This window comes from Rana temporaria, chromosome 5 (assembly GCF_905171775.1).
Source record: "Rana temporaria chromosome 5, aRanTem1.1, whole genome shotgun sequence".
NCBI classification, from domain to species: domain Eukaryota; kingdom Metazoa; phylum Chordata; class Amphibia; order Anura; family Ranidae; genus Rana; species Rana temporaria.
This window is the reverse complement of record NC_053493.1, coordinates 399,594,446-399,608,490: the sequence shown is the minus strand read 5'-3', so window position 1 is coordinate 399,608,490 and position 14,045 is coordinate 399,594,446. Positions and strand designations below refer to the sequence as shown.

At 45.1% G+C, this 14,045-nt stretch overlaps 1 protein-coding gene across 1 annotated transcript in view; it reads right to left on the bottom strand.

Annotated features, from left to right (window-relative positions):
* EFR3A (EFR3 homolog A) overlaps window positions 1–14,045 on the bottom strand; it is a 225,687-nt gene that overhangs the window by 41,168 nt on the left and 170,474 nt on the right. Inside the window, exon 19 of the mRNA XM_040354978.1 lies at window positions 2,232–2,359. Within this exon, the coding sequence (XP_040210912.1) occupies window positions 2,232–2,359 (128 nt within the window). The remainder of the gene's footprint in view (window positions 1–2,231; window positions 2,360–14,045) is intronic.

Below are 14,045 nucleotides of genomic sequence, written 5' to 3'. Positions count from 1 at the left end.
GACAGAGGCTTCTGACCACGTGATCAGCTGTGACCAATCACAGCTGATCATCTCGTTAACCAGGAAGTGCTGATAATCAGCACAGCCCCCATCAAAATGTGACAATCAGTGCCAAACATTCGCCAGCCTGTCCCCTATGAAATGTCCATAAGTGCCCACAACAGTGCCATATCAGTAATGCCTGTCAGTAGCGCCTCATCAATGCTGCCTATCCAGTGTCACCTATCAGTGCCCATCAGTGCCGCCTATCAGTGCAAATTGTAGTTTTTTTTTTCTTTTATAGCTCATAAACTAAAAACCGCAGAGGTGATCAAATACCACCAAAAGAAAGCTCTATTTGTGGGAAGAAAATGATAACATTTTTGTTTGGGTGCAGTGGAGCATGACCGTACAATTGTCATTCAAAGCGTGACAAAAATTATCCTGGGCAGGAAGGGGGGGGGGGGGTGCCCGGTATGGAAGTGGTTAACAGTTGATTTGGAGTATTTATGAGGCTTATCTTTGTCATTAATTTCAATGGTCTCATATGCATCAAATACATACTGAACCATTCAGTGAATCAAAGCCATTCATTAGGAGGCATGTGGCACAGGCCAGACCTACCTGCTCAGAACTTCCCTTTAATGCCAGCGCAAATGGCATCAAAAATGTGGGTTACTAGTTTACATTTTTAATAGCTATAGAAAGAAGTTCGACATTCGTGGAGTGTATAACCATTTTTCTTCTAACACAACTCAACAAGACATTATAAAAGCTAGCGTCTATCTGCGCGTCTGTGCCCAATCCCCTCCAATCCGCCATACCATGAGCTTATAACTAGGGTTGTCCCGATACCGATACTAGTATCGGTACCGATACTGAGCATTTGCGCGAGTACTTGTAAATGCACTACAAAAAACAGCATACAGTGGGAAATAAACAGCTGACGCGTTTCACATTGAACCTCAATGCTTGGTCATAGCCGCCGCTGTCTAGTTGATCATCGCGCGGAACATTACAGCTTTCATTTCAATAGCTGTGTGTTCCCCGCCACGTCTCGTCATATATAGCCCCTCCCCCTTGTCCGGGCACTTTGATAGACAGATCACCCATCCCAGGATTGGATGGGTGATCTGTCTATCAAAGTGCCCGGACAAGGGGGAGGGGCTGTATATGACGAGGCGCGGCGGGGAACACACAGCTATTCGAATGAAAGCTGTAATGTTCCCCGCGCTGATTAACTAGGCGGCAGCGCGCGCGGGGGGGCGGGGGTTGGTTTTCTCTTTGGGGACAAGGCTGAATTTGGGGAAAAGGCTGAATTTGGGGAAAAGGCTGAATTTGGGGAAAAGGCTGAATTTGGGGAAAAGGCTGAATTTGGGGAAAAGGCTGAATTTGGGGAAAAGGCTGAATTTGGGGAAAAGGCTGAATTTGGGGAAAAGGCTGAATTTGGGGAAAAGGCTGAATTTGGGGAAAAGGCTGAATTTGGGGAAAAGGCTGAATTTGGGGAAAAGGCTGAATTTGGGGAAAAGGCTGAATTTGGGGAAAAGGCTGAATTTGGGGAAAAGGCTGAATTTGGGGAAAAGGCTGAATTTGGGGAAAAGGCTGAATTTGGGGAAAAGGCTGAATTTGGGGAAAAGGCTGAATTTGGGGAAAAGGCTGAATTTGGGGAAAAGGCTGAATTTGGGGAAAAGGCTGAATTTGGGGAAAAGGCTGAATTTGGGGAAAAGGCTGAATTTGGGGAAAAGGCTGAATTTGGGGACACGGCTGAATTTGGGGACACGGCTGCATTTGGGGACACGGCTGCATTTGGGGACACGGCTGCATTTGGGGACACGGCTGCATTTGGGGACACGGCTGCATTTGGGGACACGGCTGCATTTGGGGACACGGCTGCATTTGGGGACACGGCTGCATTTGGGGACACGGCTGCATTTGGGGACACGGCTGCATTTGGGGACACATGGACACAATTAAAAAAAAAGTATCGGTATTCGGTATCGGCGATTATATGAAAAAAGTATCGGTACTTGTACTCGGTCCTAAAATTACAGTTCCTATATATTTCAGGAAGGAAATCTATTGGCTTTTCTTATGGTTATTCTGTAGGCATTGAAACACTAAAAAAAATTGTATTCCCAGAGGGCATTGTAGACTTTCTAAAGCTGAACATGAGAGTATGTGGCTGGTCAGTGTTTTTCTTCGATACATTTGTACACTTTTCCATAGAACACTGAAGAAGGGACAAATCATACCCGTCACTTGGGGCACATAGGCGATGGACAGTCTCTCCACGCTGTATCCACTGCCACCCAGGGATTCCGCAATTTTGTTGGTTAGGAAGTAGACATTCTTATCGTGTTTGTCCAGAGATTTTGGTAGGCTGTAAATAGAAAGAATAGAAAAATAAAGATTGCCATCCACAATGTGTAAACCCAATCGCCAAAATCTCAAACTTTAAAGTGATTGTATAGGTTTGAATATATATATATAAAAAAGAATAATAAACATGTCATACTTACCTCCACTGTGCCGCCCGTTTTGCATAGAGTGGCACCGATCTTAGCCTTCTGGGGTCCCTCGGCAGCTCTCTCGGCTCCTCCCCGCCTCAGATAACCCCCTCTGGGAAGCGGAGGGGGTTACCTTGCGGGCGCGCTCCTGAGTCCTGCATTTGTCCATAGACACTAATGCCAGACTCGGCCCCACCCCCTAGGCGTCCGCGTTATTGGATTTTATTGACAGCCGCGGGAGCCAATGGCTGTAAGCATCAGATTTATTTTCACCATAATGCATAGGATACATTAAGGTGAAAAAACACCCCGGACCATTTCGCTGGCCAAAGACCAGAGCATTTTTTGCGCTTCGGCACTGCAGCGCTTTAACTGACAATTGCGCAACGTGGATCCCAAACAAAATTAATGTCCTTTTTTCCCCACAAATAGAGCTTTCTTTTGGTGGTATTTTATCACCTCTGCGGTTTTTATTTTTTGCGCTATAAACAAAAATATAGAGACAAATTTGGAAAAAAAAACACAACAATATTTTTTACTTTTTGCTATAATAAATATCCCCCCCCCCCAAAAAAAATATATAATATATAAATAAAAAGATTTTCACAGTTTAGGACGATACGTATTCTACAGATTTTTGGAGGATGCTCTATGTGGAAAGCTTTACCCGGGATGCCTGAATACTTAGATGTGCCTCTTTTAACCACTTCCAGACCTTAGGTGTTTTTCAGATTTGGTGTTTGCAAGACTAAAACATTTTTTTCTGCTAGAAAATTACTTAAAACCCCCAAACATTATATATATATATATTTTTTTATAACACCCTAGAGAATAAAATGGTGGTCATTCCAATACAATTTGTCACACCGTATTTGCGCAGCGGTCTTACAAGCGCACTTTTTTTGGAAAAAATTCACTTTTTTTAATTAAAAAATAAGACAACAATAAATTTGGCCCAATTTTTTTATATATTGTGAAAGATAATGTTACGCCGAGTAAAATGATACCCAACATGTCACGCCTAAAAATTGCGCCCGCTCGTGGCATGGTGTCAAACTTTTACCCTTAAAAATCTCGATAGGCGATGTTTAAAAAATTCTAGAGGTTGCATTTTTTGAGCTACAGAGTAGGCCTAGGGCTAGAATTATTGCTCTCGCTCTAACGATCGCGGCGATACCTCACTTGTGTGATTTAAACACCGTTTTCATATGCGGGCGCTACTCGCGTATGCGTTCACTTCTGCGCGCAAGCTCGTCGGGACGGGGCGCTTTAAAAAATTTTTTTTTGTTTTCTTATTTATTTTTATTTATTTTTATTTTATTACTTTTTACACTGAAAAAAAAAAAAGATCACTTTTATTCCTATTATAAGGAATGCAAACATCCCTTGTAATAGAAAAAAGCATGACAGGTCCTCTTAAATATTAGATCTGGGGTCAAAAAGACCTCACATCTCATATTTACACTAAAATGCAAAAAATAAAAAAATAAAATTGAAACTGTAATTTTTCAAATGACAAAAAAAAAAATTGTCTCTTTAAGCCCAGCAGAGCTATGGGGGACGGGCGAAGGAGATTTTTCCTTCAGTCTCGTCCCCGCTCAGCTGCCGAACAGTCCCGATTTCCTCCGCCGCTACCGACGGCTCCGGTAAGCGGCGGAGGGCGTGGGAGAGCGGCGGGAGGGCCCTCTCCCACCACCGATAACGGCGATCTCGCGGCGAATCCGCCGCGGAGACCGCCGTTATCGTGTGCCAGACCGCGCACACTAAAGATCGATACCTCGATTGTGACAGCAGCTGCTGCCGTTACCGAGATATCAATCTTTAAAAAAAGGACGTACATCGTCGTGCGCAGGTCTGGAAGTGGTTAAACATCAACCATGCGAGTTGCTAAATGTTGTACCTTCATTAAATGTAACCATATTGCTTAGAGGCGCCTCTCTTCTCTTTTATACTCTGGGGAGACGGGACACCATAGCACTTTTCAGGATTGGCGTAACTAAGAAAATCAAACCTAGGAACTGCTGTTCTGTACATTTCAACATGACCTGTAAAGTGCAGGTCAGGCCTCGTACACACGATAGGTTAACCTGAGGACAACGGTCTGAAGGACTGTTTTCATCAGTCCAAACCGATCGTGTGTGGGCCCCATAGGTTATTTAACCATCGGTTAAAAAAATGGCAACTTGCGTTAAAATTTAACCGATGGATTGCTAAACGATAGGTCAAAACCGATCGTTAGTACGCACAACCCTCGGTTAAAAACCCGCGCATGCTCAGAATCAAGTCGACGCATGCTTGGAAGCATTGAACTTCGTTTTTTCAGCACGTCGTTTTGTTTTACGTCACCGCGTTCTAACACGATCGGTTTTTGAACTGATGTTGTGTAGGCACGACTGACCATCAGTCAGCTTCATAGGTTAACCTATAACAACGGTCCATCAGACCATTGTCCTCTGGTTAACCTATCGCGTGGACGAGGCTTTAGAGGAGCTCACTCTCTTTCTCTCGTTGAAAGCTTGCCAGTCTCTTCAGAGAAATAACACAGAGGAGATGCTTATAGGATTTCTCCTCGGCGCACATCCTTAGACTAATACAATTGATTGGGAATCCTTTTATTCCCATTCTCTCTACCAGGAATCCCCTCTCCTTCTCAGAACACTTTCCCTGAGAATGCCTTGGAAAAAAATAATAGAATTTTCTGGAAAGTGGTTGTTGAAAGCAAAAGTTTTTATTTTTAATGTAAAGAAAAGGCTTGACATTCACTATTTCTGAGAACTCCAAGTACTTTCCACGCTTAAATATTAATGCAACCATTTCTAGATCATATATATATATATATATATATATATATATATATATATATATATATATATATATATATATATATATATATATATATATATATATATATATATATATATATACACACACACACACACACACAAAAAAAAAGTGTATTTCAGGGCAAAATTTCTTCACGTTTTATCACTTCAACCACTGGAAGACCCGGCCTTTTCTAGCACTTTTTGTTTACAAGTTGAAATCTGTATTTTTGTTGCTAGAAAATTACTTATAACCCCCCAAACATTATATACCGTATATACTCGAGTATAAGCCGACCCGAATATAAGCCGAGGCGCCTAATTTTACCACAAAAAAATGGGAAAACATATTGACTCGAGTACAAGCCTAGGGTGTCCATCTGCATGCCTCACTGTGCCAATGACTAGACTGACGTTTAACATGGAAGGGGTGCCCGGCTTTGAAAAATCGGTGCTCCCCAGCCGTAGGTCTTTCAGACAACAAACTTTGCAAACTTGTGGAGGAGAAATGGGGCTACTTGTGTGCCAAGTTTCAGGTCCAGGGGACCTACGACCTGTCGGGAACCGGGTCCCCAAATTTACTGAAGAAATTACCATTTACCATTGGGAGTCTATGGAAGGGGTGCCCGGCTTTGAAAAAAAAACAAAAAACAAAAAAACAAAAAAAACAAAAAACAAAAAAAAAAAAAAAAAAACAAAAAAAAAAAAAAAAAAAAAAAAAATCGGTGCTCCCCGGCCGTAGGTCCCCTGGACAAAAAACTTTGCACACTTGTAGAGGAAGAGTTTGTGCCAAGTTTGGGGTCCAGGGGACCTACGGCCAGCCGGTACCGGGTCCCTAAATTTGAAGGGATCAGGCGCAAAAAGGTGACTCGAGTATAAGCCGAGGGGGTCATTTTCAGCACAAAAAAAATGTGCTGAAAAACTCGGCTTATACTCGAGTATATACGGTATTTATAATCCCCCCAAACATTATATATTTTTTCTTAGCAGAGAACCTAGGGAATAAAATGGTGGTCGTTGAAATGTTTTTTTTTTGTCACATGGTATTTGCACAACAGTTTTTCAAACGCAATTTTGTTTAAAAAAAAAAAAAATATATATATACACATTTTTAAACTACCGCAACTTTCTACCAAAACTGGGAACCCTGGATCGCTGACCCACGAAGTACAGCACTAACACACACTATTTCCTAATAGAATTGAGTTCTGTGTCCTACTTACTTGTTCCTGCATTTCAATGCTATTTTATGTTACCCAAGTTTTAACAGTTGATTGTTGGTAAGGTTAAAGGAGTTGTAAAGGAAAAAATTTTTTTTGCTGAAATGACTGTTTACAGGATATAAAGACATAATAGTTAAAGTGGAGGTTCCATCAAAAAAACAATTTTGCTTTAAACTGTAGCTTACGACTAAAAAATAAAAAAAAAAGTTTTTTTTTTTTTTTTACTCATCTGGAAATGCCTGTTGCTATGCGGTCCCACGAAATCTGCCTTTGAAAGCGCCTAGGATTCTGACATCATCTCCCTCTAATGCTCCTGGGAAATGTGTGTCATCATTTCCCAGGATGCAGTGCGCTGTCCAATTATCACTCCCTATCCAAGACTTCCAGGAAGTAAGTGCTTGTAGGCTTCACAATGCCCACAAGCAAAATGACAACGGTGTAGATATAGTTTTATAAACTATCTTTTTCGAATATCTATGCGGATCGGCGGCGGATTGTAAAATAGTAAGTGACCGGATTTATATTATAAAAACTCAGGATGAAAGGACATACATGCTAATTGTGGTTGGAACTCTGCTTTAACCGATTCCTAAATTATTAAAAATAGATAAAAATCAATCATATAATGTACCTGCAGTTTCAGTTTCGTTTTTGCATGCCGTTTCATGCTCTGTGATGTACAGAAACTCAGAGCCAATACAGGGCAGTGATGGTTTGTAAAACGAAACTGATTGGTGTTGAGGGGTTTTAGACACACAGTAATCACACCTCCTTGATTAGTGACCACAGAGAGAAAGCTCCCATGACTTTTTTCATCAGGAAACAACCAGGAAGTGTTCAGAACAGAGAAGGATTAGAGCAAAAACGAGCAAAAAGGACATGAAACCAGCACTGCAGTAAGGTAAAGGAAGCTATTAGCTAAAAAAAAAAAAAAATTCCTTTAGTGACCCTTTAACTCCCCCCCCCCCCCCATGGCACAGTGAGTGCCCAAATTGGGGTGCCGGGGTGTGGAGATAACATCGACACCATCAGAAAAAAAGAGATTTTTAATACAGCTTACCTGTAAAATCTTTTTCTTGGAGTACATCACGGGACACAGAGCGGCATTCATTACTATATGGGTTATATGGAGTACCTTCAGGTGTAGACACTGGCAATCTCAAACAGGAAATGCCCCTCCCTATATAACCCCCTCCCATAGGAGGAGTACCTCAGTTTTGTAGCAAGCAGTATGCCTCCCAAAATGGTCCTCAAAAAAGAGGGGTGGGAGCTCTGTGTCCCGTGATGTACTCCAAGAAAAAGATTTTACAGGTAAGCTGTATTAAAAATCTTTTTCTTTATCGTACATCACGGGACACAGAGCGGCATTCATTACTATATGGGATGTCCCAAAGCAATGCTTACAATGAGGGGAGGGAGAACATCTCCAAGACAAAAGGATTTAATTTAGAGATATACTCAAATCATAATAAATCCAACTTAGTTGAGAAAAATAAAATTTTTAAATTTAACTCGAACAAGAGGAGCCCCCGGAATCCGAGGGTCTCAAACTGCAGCCTGCAGCACTGCCTGCCCGAAGGCAGTATCAGTATTCCTTCTTACGTCCAACTTGTAGAATTTTGTAAACGTGTGGACAGAAGACCAGGTTGCCGCCTTGCAAACTTGAGCCATAGAGATCTGGTGGTGTGCTGCCCAGGAGGCGCCCATGGCTCTAGTAGAATGAGCCTTTAATGATACTGGAGGAGGCAACCCTTTCAAGCCGTAGGCCTGAGTGATTAATTGCTTAATCCACCTAGAAATGGTGGACTTTGCAGCTGCCTGCCCCTTCTTGGGCCCATCCGGTAGAATGAACAGCACATCTGTTTTCCGGATCTTCTTTGTAGCTTTAAGATAGGCCTTGATGGCCCTGACAATATCCAAGGTATGCAGCAACCCTTCCCTTCTGGAAGTAGGTTTAGGGAAGAAGGATGGTAATACCAAATCCTGGTTCAAATGAAAACTGGATATGACCTTCGGAAGGAAGGAAGGATGAGGGCGGAGAACGACCCTGTCCTTATGAAAAACAAGATATGGTTCCTTACAGGATAAGGCTGCCAGCTCCGAAACTCTTCTTGCGGAAACTATGGCAACCAAAAATACTAACTTCCTTGTCAGTAGAACCAAAGGAATATCAGCCAACGGCTCAAACGGTTGTTTCTGTAAACTTGACAGAACAAGATTTAAATCCCACGGACAAAGCGGGGATATAACTGGAGGTCTAATACGTAAGACCCCTTGAAGGAAGGTCTTAACCAGCGAGTGGGTGGCCAGCGGCCGCTGAAACCACACTGACAGAGCAGAAATCTGTCCTTTGATTGTGCTTAATGCCAATCCTTTATCCACTCCTAGCTGGAGAAAACTTAATACTCTATCGATGGTAAATTTGCGAGAAAGCCATCGCTTGGACTCACACCAGCCTACATAGGCCTTCCAGACCCTGTAATAAATCACCCTAGAGACCGGTTTCCTGGCTCTGATTAGGGTAGAGATTACTTTCTGAGACAGACCTCTACCCCTGAGAATCAGGGATTCAGCTTCCAGGCCGTCAAATTTAGATGCCGTAAGGCAGGGTGGAGGATCGGACCTTGCGATAGCAGGTCTGGCCGTAGAGGAAGAGTCCAAGGGTCTCCCACTACCATCCTTAAGATTAGTGAGTACCATGCCCTTCTGGGCCATGCTGGAGCTACCAGGATGACTGGTATGTGCTCCACCCGGATCCTGCGCAGCAGGCGGGGTAGTAACTGGAGCGGGGGAAACGCATAAAGAAGTTTGAACTGATGCCAAGGGCAAACCAACGCATCGGTTCCGCAGGCCATCGGATCCCTTGAGCGGGACATGAACCTGTCTAGTTTCTTGTTGAGTCTCGATGCCATGATATCCACGTCCGGCACTCCCCATCTTTGGCAGAGTGCTTGAAAGACTAGTGGATGCAGAGACCATTCCCCCGGCCATAGAGTCTGGCGGCTTAAGAAGTCCGCCTGAAAGTTGTCCACTCCTGGAATGAATATTGCCGATATGCAGGGCACATGAGCCTCTGCCCATAGAAGAATCAAGCTCACCTCTCTCTGAGCGGCTTGACTCCTGGTTCCCCCTTGGTGATTTATGTGTGCCACGGCCGTGGCATTGTCTGATTGAATTCTCACCGGGAACCCCTGCAATTTTGACGTCCAAGCCCTGAGGGCTAGTCGAGCAGCTCTGAGCTCCAAGATGTTGATGGGCAACTGCTTCTCTGGCTTTGCCCAAGTACCTTGGGCGAGTGCAACCATCCAAAATTGCTCCCCAGCCCGTCAGGCTGGCGTCTGTGGTCACTATCTTCCAAGCCACTGGGCTGAAAGACCTCCCCTTCAGTAGATTCTGAGGGTCTAACCACCAACACAGACTTTGTCGGACTCTTGATGAGAGCGGCAACGGGATATCCAAGGCCTGTGGCCTTCTGCTCCATGCTGACAGGATGGCTGCCTGTAGGATGCGAGTGTGGCTCTGGGCGTATGGTACCGCCTCGAATGTGGCCACCATCTTGCCTAGTAACCTCATACATAGGCGAATAGTCGGTTCTTTCTTGCTTAGAACCAGTAGGATTAATTCCTTGATGGCTTTTACCTTCCTCAGAGGTAGGAACACTCCTTGTTGTTCTGTGTCTAATCTCATGCCGAGATATTCCAACTGCTTTGTGGGCTGGAAAGCTGACTTTTCTCGATTTAGGACCCAGCCGAACCTCTCGAGGTATTGGACCGTGAGGGCCACTGCTCGCTCCAAGCCGGGAGACGAGTGATCTATGACTAGGAGGTCGTCCAGGTATGCTAGGATCGTGACCCCTTGGATCCTTAGTTTGGCTAGGATTGGAGCTAGGACCTTCGTGAACACCCGGGGGGCCGTAGCCAACCCGAAGGGAAGCGCCACGAATTGGAAGTGACGCGAAGCCACCATGAAGCGTAGATATCTTTGATGTGGCTGATAAATTGGAACATGAAGGTAGGCATCCTTTATGTCTATGGACGCCATGAAGTCGTCCTTCTGGAGTGTGGCAGCTGCTGACCGCACGGATTCCATCCGAAATGAGCGGATCTTTAGATATGCATTTACCATCTTTAGGTCCAAAATTGGCCTGACATCTCCATTGGATTTTGGGATGATGAATAGGTTGGAGTAGAAACCCAGCCCCTGTTCCAGGACTGGTACCTCTACTATTACTTCCTGGGAAAGTAGATGATCTAATGCCGATCTTAATGCGGCTCCCTTTTCCGGATCGTTTGGAATCCTCGACTTCTGGAAATGAGGAGGAGGAAACCTTAGGAAATCTAATTTGTAGCCTGTGGCCACGGAAGACCGTACCCACTCGTCGGGAATGCTGGCTTCCCAAATCTCTGAAAAGAGTCGCAGCCTTCCCCCCACCTTCGTGGGTGGGGGCGCCCCTTCATAAGGTTGGCTTGGGGGCTGGTTTTGCTGGTTTGCGAAACCACTGCCTTTTGCCTCTAACAGCCTGTCCTTGTGATCTGCTGTTGAAGCCGAAGTTTGCTTTTGCAGGAGGCCGTCGATACTGCTTGGCATTAGAGGGCCCCTGCCCAGGGGAATACTGTCGTTTAAACGCAGGTCCCTGAACCTTCTTCTTAGTTGGCAAGAGAGTACTCTTGCCGTTTGAAATGGTCTGAATGTATTTATCTAGGTCTTCTCCGAAGAGTCGTCCTCCATGGAAGGGGAACCCTACCAGGAGCTTCTTGCATGGGGGCTCAGCCTCCCAGCTTTTTAACCATAAGAGTCTTCTCATATGGATAAGGGATAACGATAAACGTGACGCTTGCTGGATAGAATCCTTGATTGCGTCTACCGTAAAACATATGGCCTTAGGGACATCCGAAAATTTTTCTGCCTGCTGGGCCGGAATAAGTTTAAGCATCTGCTTAAATTGATCCGATAATGCTTGAGCGACCCCAATCGCAGCCACAGCTGGCTGTACTACTGCCCCTGCAGTAGTGAAGGAGTTCTTAAGTAGTGCTTCCAAGCGCTTATCAACTGGATCCTTGAACACCTGTATGTTTTCTACAGGGCATGTTAACGATCTGTTAACACATGAGATGGCTGCGTCCACTGCAGGAGTAGCCCATCTTTTGGAAAAATTTTCTTCCATAGGATATAGGACAGAGAACCTTTTAGGTGGTAAGAAGATCTTATCTGGCTTGTTCCAATCTTGGAACAAAATTCCCTCTAATAGAGGATGGATCGGAAACACAGCATTGCTTTGAGGCGCCCTCAGTGAGCCCAAAGCTGAAACAGTCGATACCTGGAGATCTGGTACTGGCAAGTTGAATGTCCTATGGACCAAGTCCGACAATCCTTGAATCCACCAGCTCTCCCTCAGGGAGACTGCCCCAGACTCCTCTGTATCCGGGTCTTCGATCCCTGAACCTACTTGGTCCGTGTCCAAGAGGTCGTCCAATTCCCCTGAGGAAAGGACCTCCTCTTCTGAGGGTCCGCGCTCGGGCGACGGAGATCTATTCCGCTTACTGCCCCGCATAGCTGCGGATATCATTTTTCCCATGCTTTTCTGCATCTCTTTTAAAGAGGTGAGTAATACCTCCTCCGTGACCATCTTAGGGTTGGACTGACCCGCGTCAGCTCCAGCCCCAGATCCCGATGGCCCCAAGGCTCCCTGTAGGGAAAACAGCGGCATACCATGGTACAATACCGAGGTACACCTGCTACCTATTGGTATTTGGAACTATAAAAGTTAATTGTCCAAACACCTGTTTGGGGGATAAAAAAATGCTTCCTCTCCCCTAGATGACTTTTTTTTTTTTTTTTTTTTTTTTTCGTTTTTGTTTCAAATCCAGGAAAGAAAAAACATTCTGTCCCCCTGAGTAGTATTGCAAAGAAAAACTATGAGATGGAAAAGAAACAGCCTATTTCTAGGCTTGACAAAACAGTCCTCTGAAGACTGCAATATCCTTTCTGGCCACTGTGTGTCCTCGGCGCCCCGTGCTGCCGCTCTGGTCTTTCTCCTCAGTTCCAAAGTATTGATGGAACAAACAAGGAAGGGCCGCCCCTTCCTTTAAGCCACTGACCCGCCCTTCCCCCCCAGCAACCTCAAACAGGAAATGCCCCTCCCGACAGGGGGAGGGGGGGGGGATTTTGGGAGGAAGGGACCTCTCTGTTCCAGCAAACTGCAGCCTGCAGCCTGGAACCATGAGGAGGTCAGCGTTTTGCCTGCTTGCAGGCTCTGAGGAGGAAGACTGAATGGAGCATCGCCTGGAGGCCTGCAGGTAAGCAAAGCTCTCTGACACACACATATATTTTTATATAACACAGGCCCCACTCAATGCTTTTCCAACACTACAAGGGAGGTCACATCTTATGGGGAATAATACATAGAGAGCCATCCTATCTTTATGATATGTGACTAGTTTGCCAGATGCAGTGCATAACTTTAGGCATGTCCCCTGTGACCCCCCAGAAAAAAACCTGCTAAGAACCAAGTTCCGCAAGTTTTCCCCTCACTTACCTGCTCCATGCCGCAGGACTTTGCCAAGCAAGAGGCCCAATCTTCCCCCATCTCCGTGGGGATGTCTAGACCTTCAGGCCCTGGGTTCCTATGAAGGATCCACTGTCCTGGGCCCATATAGCACCCTGGCAACAGAAAACTTTAGGTACCCAAAGGTTTCTAAGTTCTGGGCCCAGGGTCCAGCTCTCTAAAAAGAAAAGCATTATGGGCTATACCCCAAGGGTTTGGGGTCCGGTTACTGACCACTTTAGCGCTGAGGCTTTTTTGGACAGAACCGGTAGCTCACCTAATCCCAAGGATGCGGAGGCAAGCTAAACCATGACTAACACCTAAGACACTGGCGTAAAAACTGAGGTACTCCTCCTATGGGAGGGGGTTATATAGGGAGGGGCATTTCCTGTTTGAGATTGCCAGTGTCTACACCTGAAGGTACTCCATATAACCCATATAGTAATGAATGCCGCTCTGTGTCCCGTGATGTACGATAAAGAAATACCAACTTCACATCTAGATTTTAAAGTTTTGACACAGCACCTCTTATCTATATGTTACCATCAATGTAAGTCTGTTGATAATATCTCTCTCAACCTTATGTATTGATATTTTGTGAAGACTTCAATAAAAACTTTGATTATATATAAAAAAAAAAAAACATTTAATCAAAGCGGAATTCCACCCAAAAGTGGAACATCTGCTTAATCCACTCCTCGCCCCCTTACATGCCACATTTGGCATGTAATTTTCTTGGGGGGGGGGGGGGGGGGAGTGGGGGCTTCAGGAGGAGCGGGACTTTCTGTCCCACTTCCTCCTTCCGCCCAGGGACCACTAAGGCAATACGTCATATCGCCTTTTAGTGGCCCCTCCCTGTAGGCGATCACCTGGAAAACGTGACACGATCGCCTGTCCAATCAGGGAGCGCTGCGCCGTTCGCGCATGCACAGTGGGTGCCCGGCCGTGAAGCTGAAAGCTGTCACGGCCG